Genomic DNA, 20,480 nt, shown 5'->3' on the forward strand with positions numbered 1-20,480 from the left:
TCTGATTAGATATAACAGTAGAGGTTGGATGCTCTAGTTCTTTCTCTAACCCTGATCTCTGACCTTCCTGTGAAAGGGCTGCCAAAAAAATAATTAGTGTAGAACTCAACTTCTGGACAAATGATTTTGTTTTTTTAATCATTAATATCAGCGGGCATGTCACGGATATTCATGTGTCACTGTAATTAAGCCTCGCAGTGCACAAGGCACTGAGAACCACCACAGTGTGAAGCTGTCAGCGCTACAGCAGCAGACTCAGAGATGAACATGCTCTTTGTGTTTTCATAGGTCAGTTTGCTGACTGTAGCACCCAGTTGCTATGCAGCAAGTTGACCTATGGCTGTACTAACCTTTTTTGCCTCCATTTTCTACCAAGCAGAGAACAAACACTGTGGCTGCCGCTACAGTAGACTCAACTCTCAGTAGCATATCAAACTTAACATATGTTTATAATATAATATTAATATATATTTTTAAGAAATGTATTTAAACTAAAGAAAACTACAAGCTCTTGTGTCATACAATGAAAAATGTTCGTAATAAATTGGAACTGTATTTGTTCATGATATGCTTGTGCTCTATCTACTGGACTTCATCATATCAACATGACTCTTTCAGAGTCAAAGAGATGGCCTACCATAAACAGGTTACAGTGAGATGATATAGATCAGTAATCCAATCAGTGCTCTTGTTGCACTGAACTACAGTGCAGCTCTTCTCCCTGTCTCTCCTCTCTCAGTACGTGCATGTGTTCTCTTTGGTATCGTATTGAAGGGGGACTATGTAAATGCATTAGCACTGCAGATGTTTACAAGCCCAATCAAGTCTGGTGTTGTGACTGGTGTTTGTACATACAGTTTACACCCACTTAAAGAAGATTAGATGAATGTTGAAGTGTATTTCCCTCACACTGCTCCACACTGCTTAAACCCCTCTGCCGTTGGACATATGTGTGTGTGTCTTTTGAGGAGATGAACAAATACTACACACTGATATATAGGACATAATAAAAGGAGCAGTGGCTTATGTACAGTATATATAGTTTTGTTGGTGTGTATCTTGTTCTGATGTGAGAGATGAGGGCGAGTGCATGCGTAGTTTCAGATTCTCTTCATAGTCAGTTGTATCATCTACCAAAGTAGAGGAGTGTGTGTGTGTGTGTGTGTTTTTGTGTGTGTGTGTGTGTGTGTGTGTGTGTGTGTGCCCGACATAGAGAGAGACAGTTGACCTACCGAACGCACACTGCTGTTGCTTCAGGCTTAAGTTTCATGTTGTACTCAGCTCTATCAAAGTGAATTTTGACAGCTTCAGTGATGAATAATTTAAGCTTTCTTCTTATAACTCGTAGTTTCATTAACATGAACTGTAATGGTAACATTATTTACACCTTTTATTATTTATATCCAAGACATGTTCTTCCCCTTAAGATGAATTTTTTTCTAGTTGTAGTTTTCATAGATTTTTTTTTCTCACAAGATGAACATGGTTGTTTACATAAGTAAGTAAGCAAAGTGGGCTAATACATGGTTTTCAATTAATATCTATAATTCATTCCTTATCAGTTAATTTCTCCATTTGTGTTACACGCACATTGACAGTATGACAGTATCTGTTCTTACTGCGGAAAAAAATCACACCAAAACATTTTTAAAAAACGTTTCCTTTTGCTTTTGTTGTTTTGTTCTGTTACTATTAAAGAGTTTTGACTCACCTGCACAAAGGCCCCAATTCTAACCCTGTGAATCCCTTCAGGAAATGTGCAATCGTACAGTTACAATATTAGATGCCAGTTCAGTCCTGGCAGTATTGTGAAGAACTTGTAATTTAGTTTAGCTCTTGCAATATTTCTGCAAAACAGGTTAAACTTTTAGCATTATTGTAAATTTTAAGCCTCTGTAATCTCATTTGATTTGGTGCTAAACACAGAATTATTGATATTTTTGAATTAGTGAGAGTTTGTAACATATAACTATGGTTATTTGCAGAGCACCAGCTACAGTATAAAATTTGAAAAATATTTTTGCTGCTTCATACAGTCAACATACAGTATTTCATATTACTGTTATAGATTCAATAAATAAGTTAAGTTCATTTAATATTTATTTTCTGTATACAATTGCAATATTTCTGTCTTTTTTGCCACAGTGATCAGATCTTTCAAATCTTTACTCCAAGCCTTTAGTATTTGGTTGAATGATCTGGTGACATGTACTAATCTCCAGAAAACAACTGACCACTAAAACAGCTAAAACACATGGCAGGACTCCATGCCAAACACTGTTCACGTTTTTACACATGATATTTGATTTTTGATGCCAGAGCCAATATCAGTAATCAAGAGTTTAAAAAATACAATAATGATACACTGGCTGATTGTCAATGCCTACATGAAATCATCAGAATTACATTAAATGTGGGTATAATTTACTATTTACGCTCTGTCCATTTACTCCTGAATTATATTTGTCATGCAGTGTCATTTAAAACCTCTAGTCATTCATGATTCAGTTAGCATTGACATTGTCATCTTCATAGTTAGAGTAATTCACATTACAGGAAACAGCTGTAAATTCTTTGGGCCTATGACTACGCCCTGTGCTGTCCTTCCTCTGCTGCCATTGGCTGCTCAGCCATTACATGCAGGCTCAGTCGCATGCTTGTCACTTATCAACCGATCACATTTCATGCCCTTTAAACCCCAAACTGTACTTGTACACATCCAGATGCTTTCTGTAAAAGTGTACTTCTTCGCATGAGTGGTTTGAAAAATGGAGACCATTACTGTTGCTCATGTTTGACAACGCCATCATCTCCATTGCTCAGTGTTTTTCTGTGTGTTTGTGTATAATTACGCATTTCTCTTCATTTTTAAACACACAGTATGTTTGTTATAAAACATACTGTAAGTATATTTTACTACTTGAATATGTGTTTGCAGTCACATGTCTGTGCCATCTGTGCATGGGGTATTGTGTACATTCTGCTTGCATGTGCGTGTGTGTGTGTGTGTGTGTGTGTGTGTGTGTGTGTTATTAGATGCTGAAACTCTTGAGTGCATTTCTGCTTCATTTAAATCCGTCAATACTTCAATTAGAAGCCGTCGAAGGGGCTCAAGGGAAGAGCAGTCTGCATGTTTCTCTGCTTTATTTGCACTCTCTGGCTGTCTTTGTTTCTTACATTTCCAGCAATGAGGGAAAGATTAAAAAGATAAATAACACATTATTTGTTTCATTTTATACCCTTGTTTATTTGCTGGCAGCTGCTTATGTCCTCAGAGTGTCTAAATCCCCCATTACCACAACAAAGCATACATTTATTTACCATTTACAGATCATTTTTTTTAGCTTCATTGAATCACTCTGCTAACAAAATTGTTTAATCCCAGATGAATATTAGAGTAATACATCATATTTTTTAAATCATTATACATCAGTCTGCACTGTTCCTCTCTGTGTCTCTGTGCGTGCTTTGATGTTAGTCCTCTTTCTAAATAACAAAGTCAGCACAGTGAATCCTGTAAAGTGACAAAGCAGAATTGTTCTGTCAGTACGATAGCAGAACCCTTTTTGTGCTTCAGATAGGTAAAGATCTTTTTAATGTGTGAATAGTTACAGAGCACTTCAGCCCTTAATACAGTAAACAGTAAGGTGCTCCTCAGGCTCATATTTGTGTGTCTGTTGTGAATCCGAGCAGGATTTACACATAACTCACCAGCTTTGCAACTAACGATTGTTGATTAGTTTGCTGTTTATTTTCTTGATTAATCAATTAATCACTGAGTTCATGAAATGCACAACTTCAAAAGAGTTTGAAAGGTGGTGTCTTTTTATTAACCCTCTCCAAAAACCAGTAAGAACCCTGAATGGATTAAACAGTATATTAGTCTGCTCTAACATAAGCTACAAAAGTTAGCATGCCGGGTTAACTAGCTTACATGCAGCTTTAGCCTGGATCTTTTAGCATGAAATCATGCCACCTTCTCAGCTGGAGAGTCAGCTGGAAACATTAAAATATCAGCTGAAGACATTGTGTTCAACCATCAACAAAGTCACCATTAGCTCAGATAGCTAACTTTCTTCAACTCCTAAAATCGGCCAGCAACAGCTGTTTTTGTAGACAGCATAATTGGTGTTTGTGCAAATGAGAGGCTGCTTTTATCGACCTCTGTCTGAAATTAAAAATTCTAATGGTAAATCCACTACAGTCATCATTGTAAACTGCATTGTGTGCTGTAAAGAATGAGGCACTTGACAGGCATAACAACGTGTTTGGCATTTTTCCTTAAAAAATCGACTGGAATGATTAATCGCCCTATCAAACCAGTTCATTTTCTCTTCATCAATTAAGTGACTAATTGTTTTAGCTCTATTTCCATCTGCAAGTGCTTAGACCACTTCACCACCAAAGTATTTTGGTAACTTGCTGTTAAGTAGTTCCAGTTTCCATACAAAACTGGTCTATGAAGCCATTGTTGGTTCAAATGGTGCTCCTATATGATACAGCATTTAGACTGTTTTCTCTTCTGAAGACACATCTTTGTACAAATGAAGCCTCCTCCGCATTGTTCAGTGACAGAAAGTCCACCATTCTTGCCTCATGTAATTCCATCCATACCTTTTCTCTTTCTCTCTGCACCTTGCAGTCTTTGTTCCCTCTCTTTCCTCCCTCTCTACACCCTCAGCTTTCTTGTTCTCCCTTGTCTCCACTATTCCCACTCACCGTTTCTCCTCTACCCACCCATGTTTTATTACCAGGCCCCTGTAATATCACTGGATATTAAAAAATATACATCAACCGAGCAATTATGGGCTATCAAAAAGAATAGGTTTAGCCTGGGGCCCTGCAAGTGCTGCACGGTAGATGCATAGAGATGAGATGAGGAGGAAGCGAATGAGTAGCCTCACCTCAGCTCGGGCCACTGAAGCACAGCCGAGATTGGTGTAGATTGTAGAACATTTTAGATACTGCAGTCTACTACACATGCTTCATTCACACAAATATGTGCAAATGCACACACACATACGAGGTCACAGAAAGATTGAAATCTCTCCAAATGCCCAGAGATGTTTTCATATATGTGTATTCATATATAGGAACATACAGTGCACACACCTACACAGACAAGCATGTGCATATACATACAAACATGCACAAACAAACACAGCCTTGTGTGCTGTCATTGTGCGCCCTTTCTCGACGTCTTTCAATGAGCAAACACAAGCTTCATCGATGTTAACTTGCACTGCCAAGGCCTCAGATTTAGATGGAGAAAATAGCCCCTGTTAAGGAGCAATAACATTTAGAGAAGGGGCTGAGGAGACTCTTTTAATAGGACTCACTTAAAATTCATAGTTGCTATGCAAAATAAATCAGCGATTTCCTGCGCGGGGGCAGTGGGAAAGGGGATGATGGTGTGGGGAGCGAGGGAGAGGGACGGGCTGCGAGTGAATAAGAAATGAGGTTTAAACGTTGGCAGTCCCAAGTCTGACACATTCCATCATGTCGGGGGTGGGTGGGGGTTGCGAGTGCGTGCATACACACACTCGCACACACACACACACACACACACACAGGCCTACATGCACATCCGTACATGCACATAAACACATGCAAGTAGCTCCCCCTTTTGATTTTTGTTGGCTGCTTCAAAGAAGGAAATGTACTGTGAGAAAAAAGACAGAGAGACATGATGAAGAGTTCTGTGTGTATGTGTGTATTTGTTTTTGTGGGGGGCTAGAGGGATTTGTGTGTGTGTGATTGTTAACTTTCTTGATTTTAATTTACAGTGTACAAATTAGAGCCCAACTGATACAACAACATGGCCGAAATTATTGGCAAATATCAGCTTATCGCAGATACAGTGTACTGGTAACAGCACAAAGAAATTTGTAAGACATGTTTGAGATAAAACAGTGTTATCTCAACAAATGTTGGATGGACTGGCATGAAATTTTGTACAGACATTTATGGTGCCCAGATGATGAATCCCTCTGACTTTGCTGTTCCCCTGACTTTTCATCTAGCACGGCCATGAGGTTCATGTTTGTGGATTCAAGTGAAATGTCTCAACAACTATTGAATGGATTGAGATGAAATTTGGTCCACATGTGCATGTTCCCGTCAGGATCAGTTATGATAATCTTGGTGATCCCTTCAATTTTTGTCTATCGCCATCATTGGGTCAGAAATTTTAAATACGCAAATGGTTAATGACCACATGCCTGCAGGTTTGCTGTACGTTGTGTTTCGGACTAATTAGCTAATGTAAGCATGCTAACACACACTAAACTGAGATGGTGAACAAGGTAAACTTTATACTTGCTCAACATCAGTCTTTAATATTGTTCCTGTTAGCATGCTGATGTTACCATTAAAGTCAAGCACAGCCTCACAGAGCTGCTTGCATGCCTGTAGTCTTGTTAAAACTCTCAAATATGGATCAGTCAGAATCAGCCAGTCAGGTCTTAATACAAATGTGTACGCATACAATGTAACTGCAACTATATAATGTATTTACCAGTGAAATAATTAATAAAAAAAAGAGCAAAATCTGAAGCATTTTTCAGCCTGAGGTTTAACACATCAGGGCAATTCAAGCACTGTCAGGCAAAATTGTCATTCATACAAGTACAGTATAATAAATGATTCATTATGATTTCAAGTGCTTTAATTGACTTGCGATGATCTAACCTTCCTGGCACTCTTAGTATGAACCCTACCAGTCAGGTGCCTGTCTGAAGCCAAAACAAATGATAACAAAGTTACCTACAAATACTGTTTGACGCAGGGGAATACTGTATGTGTGGGGAAACGTGTTTTTCTAAACCTTGTTTGTGTGTCATTGCTTCAGTTTTTGTTGGCATTTGTTTGTGCATGTGCATCCCTATGATTTTTATATCTTGTCAGTGTGTCTACACATGCATACAGTACATGTGTGCAAGGCCAGTATCTCTATATTTGTCTTTATTTGTGTATTTCTGAATGTGCAAAGGGTGTGTGTGTTTCGTTGTTCGTGCATGTCTATATATGTTCGAATGCAAGTGTGTCTGTGTGAGACAGCAGCACGGCCAGCGGACTTGTCTGCTGTGTATGAATAATCAAAGTGGTCTCTCTCATCATTAAATCATCACTGTCCTGGTGGGAGCCTGAGGAGGGAGATGGAGTGAGAGAGCGAGGGAGAGAGAGAGGGATCATAGCTAGCGCTGCAGGGGTACATGCTCTCTCTCTCTCCTCCATCGTGTAGTGTGGCTGAGATGTGTCATGAGCACAAGTCTTCTCTGCTCTCTGTGCTCGCCCACTTAGCTCCCCCAGACACAGCCGCTCTCATACACACACTTTCATACATATGCACTCACAGTAAAACACTCATACACATGCACGCAGACACATTATTCAGGAGTGGGCAGACATTCACAGTGTCTCAAGCACACATATTGCATCTTTTCTTGGAAGAGAAGGCCTCCAACCACTGCTGCACCGGTATCTGCCACATGTAGCTGCCATTACTGTCCTTTTCATTGACACAATATTCACTACACCCACACCATGTTTACTATACAGAAAACCTCCTAAAAAATATCTGGTCCTAAAAACTGGTCCATCTAATGTAAATGAATAATAATCAAATACTCCCTCAACAGAAAATGTAAACACTTTAAATCTGCTCTAATCAATATTTTTATATGAATAATGCAACTAATTACTATGTGTATATGAAACAGTCACAGAGAATCACCTGACTCTGCAGTTCCTTTCAGCTCTGCAGAGTTTTAGCGTCTTTCAGCTGATTGTTTTGGTTTTCTTTACTGTTTTGGTTCGCTCTCACCTTGTAATTTACAGCTGCAGGCAGCTGTTTTTAATGCAAAAAGTCACCGTACACTACCTGCCCAACATTAATCATCAGACAGACAGAGTGAGCGACAAGCTGGTGAACATAGTGGTGCATTTAGCAGCTGATGAGCTAAATATTTCCCTGAGGAGTTGGGGGAAATCAAATTAGAGTGAATATTAGACTCATATTCATCAGGTGGACATAAATATGACTTCAAATTAATGCTAATGTTGCTCTGTAAATAAGCAACTGTTTGCTAACATGTTATATGTTATATATCAATTTATAGAAAGAGAAAACGTCAGTGTTGTGACTATAGCTTTATTCCACTGCCCCCAAGCGGCCAAAACAACAATTAATGCGGGTTTAAGTGATTTATGGTAAAAGAGAAAAAATGTAAATTGAAAATCATTGTAAATTGAAAATCTTTAGATGTTGGACTGTTGGTTTCTCTCTGCTCTGGGAAATTGTGATGGATGTTTTTAATCGTATAATCACATTTTTTGGATAAAATAACAAATAGAGATAGATAAAATTATGAAACTCATCAAAAACCAATCATCAATAAATGATAGTAAAAAGCAGATGCAGCTGCTCTAAATGAAATAACAAAGTTGGGCTTTTGTTTGCGACACATCAAACTGAATTTGTATTTCTAGTGTGAAACTTTTAATGGATACCCATGATCATCTTCTACAAATTTCATTATACTTTGACTCTCTCAGATTGGCTTAGTTGTGGCTTTTTAAGCCAGCACACAACTGGGAGCAAGCAGATAATTTGAATTGTTTAACCTGCATTATAACAGTCTGTAATAATCATTAAGATGATGTCCATAATGTCTATACTGATAAAGATTAGCATATTCATTCATTCTGCTCAGAACCGCAGAAGTTAATATGATGTAATCCAATTCGGGAGCTTCACACTTTAGAGATCATTATACTGTGAATAGCACCTGAAAGTCTCTCTGAGTGTTATAATCAGGAGACAGATTCATGCGAGTCGAGAGAAAAGGACAGAATGAAAGAAAGTGTTAGTATGAGAATAGTGCAAGTGTGAGTACAGACTTTGAGTAGTCTGGTTGAGAGACATTCACAACAGATACTCATTCTGCTGAATGACATACGCACACACACACACAAACACACACACACACACGCACACACGGGCTAAATGTGTTGCTAATGAGCCTGGTGTGCGGTTACGGCATAGAGCCAGACCGGCTCCTCGCTCAGACCGAAGGGAGTTCAGTCAGGAGTCACTGCTTTCTTCTTCCGTTCCTCCACCTCATCCTCAGAAAGCAGCATGTTACTGTTCGCTGTCGTTATCAAAGCAGGTACAGAGTTACCTGAAGCGCTCTGTTTCAATCTCAAAGTATTGCAGGAGACAAATAGACTCAAACATGACTTCATGATGGTCCCTGGAGTGTTTAAATAGTTGTCATAATTGTTAGAGAAAAGGAGTCTTACTCAGTATAGGGCAAGAAGTACAGCCTGAGAATGCATAAATGCTTTGTTTTTCAAAATATAACTTAATTTCTTCTATTTTGGAATAAAAAGATTAACACACTGTAAAAGCAATTATTTTTTAAGTGGTCCTTGGTGGAAGGGGGAGAAGCTACACTGTTAATTATGTTTAATATTACTCTACCGACACCATCAACAGCATATGTGCATAAAATGGATAAAAGATCTAAATGTTTTGTTTGTTTTCTTGATTTCTTGATTTCCCCCTGTTTTCTCCATTCTTACTCTTCCTACTCTCTTCCCCTGCCCTTTCTGTCTCCATCCAGTCCCAGCCATGATCACCTCGTACCCCAACACCACTCTGGCCACGCAGGGTGAAGAGAAGAGGATGAGCTGCATAGCTCACGGAGAGAAGCCCATCATGGTGCGATGGGAGAAAGAAGAACGCATCATCAACCCTGAGACCAGCCGATATGTGGTCACCGTCAAAGAAGTGGCAGACGAAGTAATCTCTACGCTGGTGGTGGGTGCTCAGTTTCACTGTAAATCAAGTGCCCTTTGAATCTAATTTTCAGGGCGAGCACCAGCCCTCAGTCATTTTTATCTATTGAGACAGATGGAAAGCAGAGAGAAGAGGAAGATGGGAGGAAGGGCAGAGAAAATTCTTGTTGAAAATACATTACAAAATATTAAAGTAGAGCATGAAATATTAAAGAGCTACCTTCTGGTTAAATTTAATGGTGATTAAAACACACTACGAATGAGTACATGTGTAGTGCAGTATTGTAAGATTGCAAGGAATATGTGCCTTGAGATAATTGAGTGGTTGAGTGTCTCACAGGGTTTAGGATGGAAGTTCGTCTCTTTCTCTCTCTCTCTCTCTATTTTATCTCTAAGTAAAGGATGAAAACACTGAAGTTGAGTACACTGCCCATCCTCCCTTTTGAAAAATGACTCGGGCTGACACGTTATTTGAGATTTCTAACTGACAGTCTGACTCTCTGACCATCTGAAAGATTTGCATGTGGTGTGCGTCTGTGTAGATTATGCCTACAGTTCGTGAGGACTCAGGGTTCTTCTCCTGTCATGCCATCAACTCCTTCGGAGAGGACCGAGGCATCATACAGCTGACAGTGCAAGGTAAGCTCCCCCTCACCTCACGCTCTGTTCAGCTCATTGCAGGAACTTCTTTTCCAGTGGATATGTTTGGAAGAAGACAAAACTCACTCAGGGAGCAGTAAAGCTTCCTGTCATTTATTATTTAATTCATTCATTTATTAATTTAATTGCTACACAGTGTTACTTCTGCTCTTTGCAGACTTATCCATAATATCTCACTGGGGAAATCACAGACAGAATAAAACCGATACATCTGTCTGGTCTGCCTGACACCCAGTTCTATTTCAGGACTAGCACACCAGAGTCCCTCTCTCTCACTGTCTCTGTCTGTTTCTCACACATTCTGCTGTGTTCACATGTTGCCTCAGAACCACCTGACCCTCCAGAGGTGGAGATCCGGGAGGTTAAAGATCGTACCATTGCTCTCCGCTGGACCATGGGTTTCGATGGCAACAGCCCCATCACCGGATATGATATTGAATGCAAGAACAAATCAGGTAGACACAATTCACAATTCAAGAGCACAAATTCAGTTTAAAAAATACTGCAAATGTGGCGACAGAGTGATCAATAGAGCCAGGAATAGGAAAGGAGAAATGTAGTTATCCATTACTGACAGTCTATCCACCCTCTGTTTCTTCTAGCTTCTTGGCTGTCAGCCCAGGTAACCAAAGATGTGTCGCCACAGCTCAACCAGGCTACTATTATTGACCTTCATCCTTCTTCCACTTACAACATCCGCATGGTCGCCAAGAACATCATCGGCAACAGCAATCCTAGCAACGAGCTCACCATCACCACTGACGAAGCAGGTTAGAGACATTGATGCTAAGACCTTTTGAAACCCTTCCACCACGGTATTTTAAATACATATAATCAGTTTTACTGTTACTATTTGATCCGGAGGAGTTACGAAGTCAAACTATGCAGCTGAAATAAATTTTCCCAAAATGAAACTCCACTATCTCAAAATCACACCCCTTAAAAGTTTTTATTTGGCTATTAGAGTATATAACATCGCCTTAATAATTAATTTTAATGCTTTAACTCTGCTCCAAAGATAATTGATACTTTGACCAAATGCAGTTTTGTGATGAAACTCCTCAGATAAAGTGTCCATTTGCTCCTGGCCCTCAAACCTGTTGAGTCATCTTTCACGAAATTATTTTATGGTTGTCTTAAATGGAGGCCATCATCGTTTATATCTGGGGAAACAGATCAGTTCACTCTTGCTATTAGTCAGCCCTATCAGTCTTCACTTATCTTCTATTGCTCATAATGATCCCCCCACAGGCATGCCAGCACAGTAAAATTGCCAATTTTACAGAGTCATTGCTAAAATAAAGTCATAAACTTCAAATTAAATAAAATATCTGTCATTTCTCACATTATTTTAAAGGTTAAAGTTGATGTTGTTACAATTTTTTTTTTCCCAGAAATGATCATTAAGTTGAGGGAGATACTGCACAAAGTGCATACATGAGCGAGAGCATGAAGCAAAATGCATTCTTAACTCAACAGCTCCATCTAGTGAAATCGAATGAGATAAAACACGACTTGCTCTCTGTGGTAGATCATCTCTCCAATTTAAACACAGGCATGCGATAATAGTGAATAATGTGTTTCATTTACAGCTCCTGACGGCCCGCCACAAGATGTCACTCTGGAGCCCACCTCCCCACAGAGCATCAAAGTTTCCTGGAAGGTGCAGTCCATGTGTCGTATTATGAGACGAGGCACTGAAACAGATAGACTACCAGATATTGCTGGGGGGTTTTTTTGTTTTTCTGTTTGCTTTTTTTACTCATTATTATTTAATGTGTACCATAGGAAGAATAGCAACCACATATGTGTAAGCCAATGGGCTAATGAATAAAGAATAAATAAATAATTAAAAGATATTAAATCAGCCAAATGAACATGTTTAAGATAATGTGTAGTCTGTCAGAAAGGGCAACCTTAGGTGTATGAGTTATGGTCTTCTAACCACTTTCTCTTTTTGCAGCCTCCCCAGAAGCACCTGCAGAACGGTGTGATCCGTGGCTACCAGGTGGGCTACAGGGAGTACAGCCCAGGTGGAAGCCACCAGTTCACCATCATCAGCGTAGACACGACTGGAGACACCACAGAGAGTATTGTGCTGGACAACCTGAAGAAGTTCACTCAGTACAGTGTGGTGGTGCAAGCTGCAAACAGGGCAGGCACCGGGCCATCCTCACAGCAGGTGGTCACCAAAACTCTTGAAGATGGTAAGTAGAGTTATGTGGGTTGATTGATGTGTTATATACTGTATGTGCTATATATCCATGGGTCTAAGTCAGTTTCTTCAAGCTAGAGTAGCCTTATATTATTACTGTGAATTAGTTTAGCTTTTATTATTAACTGACTCTCTGCATTATTGACCCCACACCCATCCCACCCTGTCCTGGTAGATGTGATGAGCTCAAAAATGCTGACATATTTTTGTGAAAAGGCTACCACCTACTGGATACTTTTTGAACTACATCATATAAGTGAATGCTCCAGCACTATCATGCCTAATCAGTAGTAGTGTGTCTCTAAAAAAACACTATCGTTTATAGTCATAACGAAATAATATGTTGTTTTTTTTCAATGTTTTGTTTTTTATAATTTCTTCAATTAAATTCAACTGCTTTGTGAAAATGCTGGATGTTTTCAAACAAACTCATTCAGTACTGTTAGTATGTGGTAAAGTAACTGTAATGATCTTTTACATTTGATAACATGAATATATTTAGTTTGTAGAATGTTTTCACTTACAATAATCATTAGAGAGTTTAAGAATGTAGTTGTCATCATTTATATTTAAGTATTACGCAACTAATACATTCAAAGCAGTGTAACTGATATTTTATTGTTCACATATCTAAACTAAGGTTCCTGGGTACTCAGAAAATTGTCTACATGAAGGTACTTGGCCTGTTAGTTGCTTGTACTGTCCCTCAAAAAGCCTCCATTAAGCTTCCATGTGTCCCTGCTAGTACCATCTCGGCCTCCTGAAAATGTCCTGGCTGTGGCCAAGTCTCCAGAGGTCATCTCACTGTCCTGGATGCCGCTGCCCAGAGAGGCTCTCAATGGAAACCTGCAGGGCTACAGAGTCATCTACTGGGCCAACCTGCCTGATGGAGGTATTAACATCCACACATCCAAACGCTGACGTGATTTATCAATCAGTGCAGTTTATTTGCCAATTAAGCCAATACGTTAAGTCACCTGATTTGCCTTTCATTCTGTCTTTGTTTTTCATTGCTATTGCTTGTTCTTATGGTTCATCCACTAGGGGAGGCTGTGGTATTGTCATACTGTAATGTGCTGTTGTGTGTTGCAGAGGTGGAATTTGAGTAATTCATGTGTTGTGGGTGTGTGTGTTTTTTTGTTGTTTTTTTTTACTTTATGTAATGTTTTTCAGAATTTTTAGAAGTAAGCAGTTATTTCTTAATAAATCACCAACAGCAGCTGACCTTAGTAAGGCACGGTTGTTCAGTCACTACTCAGTACTGTATATTTCACCCATCCTATCTGACGGTGTGATTTTCAAATGCAAATTATGTACACAAATAATTTTATCATCTGATTAATATACTTTGATAATAATCTTATGATTTATATACACCATTTGTGCCAAATTACGGTATGAGATGACTCTTTTTCTAAAGCTGACCAACAATAGGTGTACAAAGTCTGCATTGCACAGAGGGAGTATTTGTGGTTGTTGTGTTTTTCCCTTGAATGTATACCATGCTTTATAGCAGCGATCTAGCCTGCAGTCTGGCTGGTCTCCATCAATAATTCACAATGCAATAACTCCAGCCAGGCCCACTGCCTCAGCTCTGAGTGACAGGACATAAGAAGGATGGAGGATGGAGGCGAGGAGAACAAAAATTCAAGCAAAAATGAAAAGTAGAACCCTGTAATACCCGTCTTATTGCAGTGAAACACATTATTAAGCAGACGAGTGCTCGACATACATTATCTATTCTGTACAATCAGGAGATTTTGGCTGAATTTCTCAGAAAAACAGAGTAAAACTTTAGCTTTCATCACAGGGGAACTAGTGTTTTCATAACTTTGCGATGCTGCATGAACTGTTATTGGTGTTAGTGTTCATAATCATCACCATAGGCTGCACCGTTACCACGTGTATAATTTTTGCATTTTATGTCTCTCCTCTTGTGTCAGAACTGGGAGAGATCAGAAATGTGACCACTAATCAGCCGTCTCTGGAGCTGGACGGGTTGGAGAAGTACACCAACTACAGCATCCAGGTCTTAGCCTTCACCAACGCTGGAGATGGTGTCCGCAGTGAACAGATCTACGTGCGCACAAAAGAGGATGGTAAAAGAACCTTCACCAGATATAAGAAATCATTGCAATTTAGTTGACACTGAAAGACACTGAATTAAAACTGTACACTAAAGTCAAGGGTGCATGGTGCTGCTGCGTTTTTTAATTGACGTTTTTCTTCCCATACATACAACATACTGCATACTCTATAGTATGTTTATCTGGCCCCCTCCTGAACCCTGGTGTGTTTTTTCTTGTTCCTTAGTTCCTGGTCCTCCGGCAGGGGTGAAGGCTGCAGCCTCCAGCAGCTCAGTGGTGTTCGTCTCCTGGCTGCCTCCGCTCAAACTCAACGGCATCATCAGGAAATACATCGTCTTCTGCTCTAACCTGCATCCGATGGTAATAGCATTTGTATACCACAAGATTGTCAGCGTTTTATTTTTTCTAATCTCCTACTCAGTTTTTCCCAGAGCCGGTCCAGGGATTGTGATGCTCAATAACATTAATATTGAAACATGGTAAACTCGCACTATTTAAGGTTAATATCTATAATGGTGCATTTATGCACTCTGGACAAAGTTACTTCCCAATGATACATTAATCTCTCCCCTCTCTCCACTTTACAGGTGATGAGCGAGTTTGAGGCCTCTCCAGATGCATATTTCTACAGGATCCCAAACTTGGCTCGGAACAGACAGTACAGTATCTGGGTGGTGGCCGTGACTGCTGCTGGTCATGGCAACAACAGTGAGAAAATTACAGTGGAGCCTTTGGCCAAAGGTACATCATCATGAATAAGCTTGGTTAACAATGTCCTTTCGTACTTATTTATATTCACATTGTTTTCCTGCAGTTCGTCATCATTAAAAGCATAATTAATAAGACAGAAGCATTGGATATTGTATTTGATTTGAGATAAATAAACCCGCAAAATTGCGGGCACAATATGGAGGACACCTTGTTAGGCAACTAAAAAATGTCAAGGATATATCTGATACACTGATGCATGAGGCATATTTTTCCGAGGAGATGTTTAAATGGACTTTTAATCATGTGTCTTTATCTTTTATCTTTTTTTATCTATCTTTTGTCAACAAAAGTATCATCATCTATTCAGACCACGTAATAAGTCACGTGCTTGTGGGATTTTGTGTGTCTGTGTTGTTTTTAGCTCCAGCAAGGATTCTGACCTTCAATGGAACAGTCACCACTCCCTGGATGAAAGATATTGTTTTACCATGCAAGGCTGTCGGAGACCCTCCCCCTACCATCAAGTGGCTCAAGGGAAAGTAAGTTACACACAAAGACACAAGCACAACTGGTCAGCGCAGATAGGATATCACACTTCCAGGGATACTGTGAAAACTCATTTTGTTTTTTTTACCTGCAGAAATGTCTCAACTTCTTTTCTCTTTTTCTCCAGCACTAATGGGACTCCTACCCCTGTCCTGGTGGACGGTCGTCGGAGTGTCCATGGCAACGGCAGCTTCATCATCCGCACAGTGAAAGCAGAGGATTCTGGCAACTACAGTTGTGTGGCCAGCAACAACTGGGGGTCTGATGAGATCACACTTAACCTGCAGGTCCAAGGCAAGTCGTCAGAGTAGTAAAGATACTACACTGTGATGCAGAACACAAAACAAGACTCAAATATCTCATATTACTCCCATAGCTTTTAACCTACAGTATATAATGATCAAATAATAAAACTCAATTTAGGAAAAACTGCTAAAGAGTAATGATGTTGTGGAGAGTTAAAGGATAAGTCTGATATAGTTTTTTGTTTCTTATTTAGAATAACTCCCTGAAGAGACCAAACCAACAACTGACCTTACCTTACACGTTCCGTTTATGCTGCCGAGGCCTGATACATTTTCTGCCTCCATGGAAGAAAACTTCATTGTGGTCCAAAAACTATTTAAAAACACTTGAAAAGTTGCAATGGTTCACTGGGCGATGTATTACTTCATCACAATGCGCACAGTCAGGTTAACACAAATTATTCAGTATTTTTGCTTTGTAGCCGAACAGCTCCCAGGTTATATAATGCAGGGCCCTGATGTGTTTCATCAGCAGATGCTGTATAGGTTTTTTGATATCTTTCTTGGCTACCAGACCTCTTAAGCACAACAGAACATTCACCATTCTTTTCCTGTAGCTGCCAAAAGTTTGGGTAAAAAGAAAAGCTCAGCCAAGAGTGTGGTCCGACTGTCCCAAAGGTTGTGCTATATTGCTCTTACAGATTGAAGTTTGATTCTTGACTCGGAGACCGAGGCAATTTAACACAAATATTAACCGTGCAATGAAATTTTTGTTTGACCTCATATCCACAGTTCCTCCTGACCAGCCACGCCTCACAGTTACCAAGACTACCACCACCTCAATCACTTTGTCATGGATACCTGGAGACAACGGTGGGAGCTCCATCAGAGGTGAGTGTGACAGACACACACACACACACACACACACACACACACACATGCACATACAACAAACACATTTGAGACAGCACAGTGGACAGTTTCATCCCAGCTGCTGGTACACATGCACAAATATGCTTCAACTACACACATTATAGAAACAATCACCTCCCCTCAGCTACCTGTGATAACCAATGTCACACCCTCCTTCACTCTGGTCCAACATCCCTGTTCTTGTTCCTGTTTCTCATTATCTGCTGGTAAGGCTGAATACCCGAGTCCTGAAGGGTAGATTAAAAAGCAGCAGGGAAGATTAGGTCTGTTTAAGTGGAAGATTAAAGCGCTCCATCTTAAAGAAAGCACAATCACAGTGAGACTATTTGTGGTGATTTATCATTGCTTCTAATCATGGAGCTCCTGTCTTCAGAGTTGTAGTCACTATAAAAGCTGTCCATGATAGCTTCTCTGTGATATTTGTTTTGCTCTCCTGCTCACAGAGTCATCCATCACCAAAATGCACAGACACCTCAGCTCACAGTTGTATATTTTTAGCCAGGCTTGCGGCGTGCTTTGGGAATGGCAATGTTGGTCGGTCTGTGTGTCCGTCCTCAGACTGTCACCCCAACACTTTTGTCCGGATAACTATCGGATTAACTGCCATGAAATTCAGCACAAACACTCATGGTGCCCAGAGGATGAACCTTAATGATGTTAATGATGTTAATCATCTCTGGCTTTTCATTTAGTACCACCAACTTTCAAAGTGTTGCTTACTTACTAATTAAAACTAAAGACTGTAATCCTGTTAGCAGCTGTAAAAGATTTTGAAAGATTTCCATGTGATAGATATCTACTGTTCAGCTAAAGTTTTATGAAAGGCTTGTGCAAGAATAAACCAAATTGTTCAATAAACATTTAGGCATCATTACCTTGATTAATGCAGTTAAGGTGATGAGAGAAGTCTATGTTGTGCTTTCCTATTATTCAGCTCCAAGTCAGATTAAATAAATTCCCCTCATAATTACCACTTTGCTTTATTTAGACGTCAGAATCAATTCTTCTCTCCTTCCTCACTCTTCTCCTCCCAGGTTACATCCTGCAGTACTCAGAAGACAACAGTGAGCAGTGGGGCAGTTTCCCTATCAGCCCTAGTGAGCGTTCATACCGTCTGGAGAACCTGAAGTGCGGTACCTGGTACAAATTCACTCTGACGGCCCAGAATGCAGTGGGGCCAGGGCGCATCAGTGAGATAATTGAAGCTAAGACCCATGGGAAAGGTAAGGAGTGTCACATTAAAGAACTACATTGTGAGTTCTGAGTCTTACAATAAAGTCATGTTCCCATACCTATATTACAGTTTTTTTTTTACACAATTTAATTTCCATTGATCCGAAAAACTCATACCCCCGAAACTCTAAAACACTCAAAATATAGAAAAAATTTGGGTCAAATTTCAATTCACAATCATTTTACTTGCGTTGAACTGTAAAGATGATCATGTTGGCTGACTTTGAAAGTTTGTGCCAAAACTGTGACATTTCGCTGAGTTTCTAGCTTTATTCCTCTGTCTACCTTCTCCTCAGAACCCCAGTTTGCCAAAGAACATGAACTCTTCACCAGCATCAACTCCACAAGAGCCAGGCTCAACCTGGTTGGCTGGAACAACGGCGGCTGTCCAATCACCTCCTTCATACTGGAGTACAGAGCAGTGGACTCGGCCACCTGGACCACAGCCCAGCGCACATCGCTGACCAAGAGCTACATCCTGTACGACTTGCAGGAGGCGACCTGGTACGAACTGCAGATGAAGGTCACCAACAGCGCTGGCTCAGCAGAAAAGAGGATCACCTTTGCTACTCTCAATGCTGACGGAAGTGAGTTTGGATTAAACAGTTTGCCTCAGAGTTGCAAAGATATCGAGGATCAAGGGATCAGGATAGAATAGCAAAATCAGTAGTGAGTAATACTGACATTGATTATGTAATAAGACAAACCTCCAAACTGAAAATGTAGCCAAACATGTCAGTGTATTTAGTTTACAGATAACATAACATGGAATAGGACATAAGTGTAAAGACCAGTGACAAGGGTTTGGAGGCCAGCCTTGTTTCTTCTTCTTTTTATGTTCTTTGATATCAGATCTTAGTAAAAGAAAGTTTCCCTGTTGCTATTAAGAATAGCATCATTACATCAAAAGTATAATAATTTTGCACCCTCTACTGCAACTGTTTGGTACTACAGTGTTTCAGCATCAAACACCATTCCACATTTCTGCCTACAGTACAGTATGTGCTTTAAGATAATTTGTGAATCATACTGTTTTGCCAGCCTTTTTGTCAGCCTTTGAACAAATTGACAGGTATCCTGAGTTGAGTATGAAAACTGGGACGGTCTTCAGATTCTCCACAGGCCGTGTTGTAGCTTTATCTGCCACAGGCTACAGCTCGTGTCAGTCATACACAAAGGAAATGTATAAGCTCTAAAGAAGGATAGGACGTGGTGAGAGCTCTGTGGTGCACTCCAGACTATTCATTAATTTTCTTTGAAGGGGTTTTGCTGAGACGTGTAAGCTGCCTGTCAGGGTGTTATGTGAGTGGATGTGCTTTTGCATGTGCGTGTGCGTGCATGCGTGTGTGTGCGTGTGTGTGTGTGTGTGCGTGTGTGTGTGTGTGTGTTTGTGCGTGCTATGCTATTGTCAGTTTGACAGTGGTTCTATAGCTCAGCTCAGCTGCAGAGCGGTAGCCCAGGAGACTAACAGCAAATATTCAGTCTCCAACAAACCTGGTGCCCCAACCTCGATCATCTACAGGCTTTTTCTAATCTGACCAAGGAGAAAAACACATTTAACGGTGAATTTAAGGAAAGGGCAGGCATCAGGGAACTTCCCCAAATTTCAAAGCAGTTACAGAATCTATTCCTCTTGACAACATTATAATCCACAAAGCAGAGTTGGGTTTGTGTGTTTATCTGTCTATGTGGCATGTGTTGGCCCCCTCTGCGATCCACCCAGTGTGTACTCAGGACTGCTGTGACCCTGTTCACACACACACACACACACACTCACACTCACACACACACACACACACACACACACACACACACACACACATAAACTGTATATATGTAATAAAGGACCTAAACTCCTGCCTGCTCTCTCTAATGTGTTCTCAACCATCAGAATTGCTCTTGAAATAGTTAGAATCAATTGGAAATGTTTTCAGTTTACAAGAATTGCAGAGAAGTCTGCACATAAAAAGCATGCATGTAGAAAATATATGTATTCAAAGTTTAACTGCTAAACATTTTCCATCCCCATAATCTTTGACCGTCTTGCAT

General features: G+C 40.1%; 1 protein-coding gene across 2 annotated transcripts in view; it reads left to right on the forward strand.

Moving 5' to 3' along the window:
* Positions 1-20,480, forward strand: part of dscamb (Down syndrome cell adhesion molecule b) — a 114,853-nt gene that overhangs the window by 83,887 nt on the left and 10,486 nt on the right. For both annotated transcript variants that reach the window (XM_087173783.1, XM_087173784.1), the window contains exons 12-26: positions 9,627-9,823; positions 10,344-10,440; positions 10,788-10,916; positions 11,064-11,231; positions 12,054-12,124; positions 12,425-12,668; positions 13,422-13,568; positions 14,620-14,775; positions 14,990-15,123; positions 15,351-15,504; positions 15,896-16,013; positions 16,148-16,314; positions 17,058-17,156; positions 18,233-18,421; positions 18,728-19,018. In XM_087173783.1, coding sequence (XP_087029909.1) covers positions 9,627-9,823; positions 10,344-10,440; positions 10,788-10,916; positions 11,064-11,231; positions 12,054-12,124; positions 12,425-12,668; positions 13,422-13,568; positions 14,620-14,775; positions 14,990-15,123; positions 15,351-15,504; positions 15,896-16,013; positions 16,148-16,314; positions 17,058-17,156; positions 18,233-18,421; positions 18,728-19,018 — 2,361 coding nt within the window. The remainder of the gene's footprint in view (positions 1-9,626; positions 9,824-10,343; positions 10,441-10,787; positions 10,917-11,063; positions 11,232-12,053; positions 12,125-12,424; positions 12,669-13,421; positions 13,569-14,619; positions 14,776-14,989; positions 15,124-15,350; positions 15,505-15,895; positions 16,014-16,147; positions 16,315-17,057; positions 17,157-18,232; positions 18,422-18,727; positions 19,019-20,480) is intronic.

Source organism: Seriola lalandi, unplaced genomic scaffold (genome assembly GCF_002814215.2).
Source record: "Seriola lalandi dorsalis isolate HSWRI2012SDOR001 ecotype SW California unplaced genomic scaffold, Sedor1 jcf7180002054281, whole genome shotgun sequence".
Taxonomy (NCBI): Eukaryota; Metazoa; Chordata; class Actinopteri; order Carangiformes; family Carangidae; genus Seriola; species Seriola lalandi.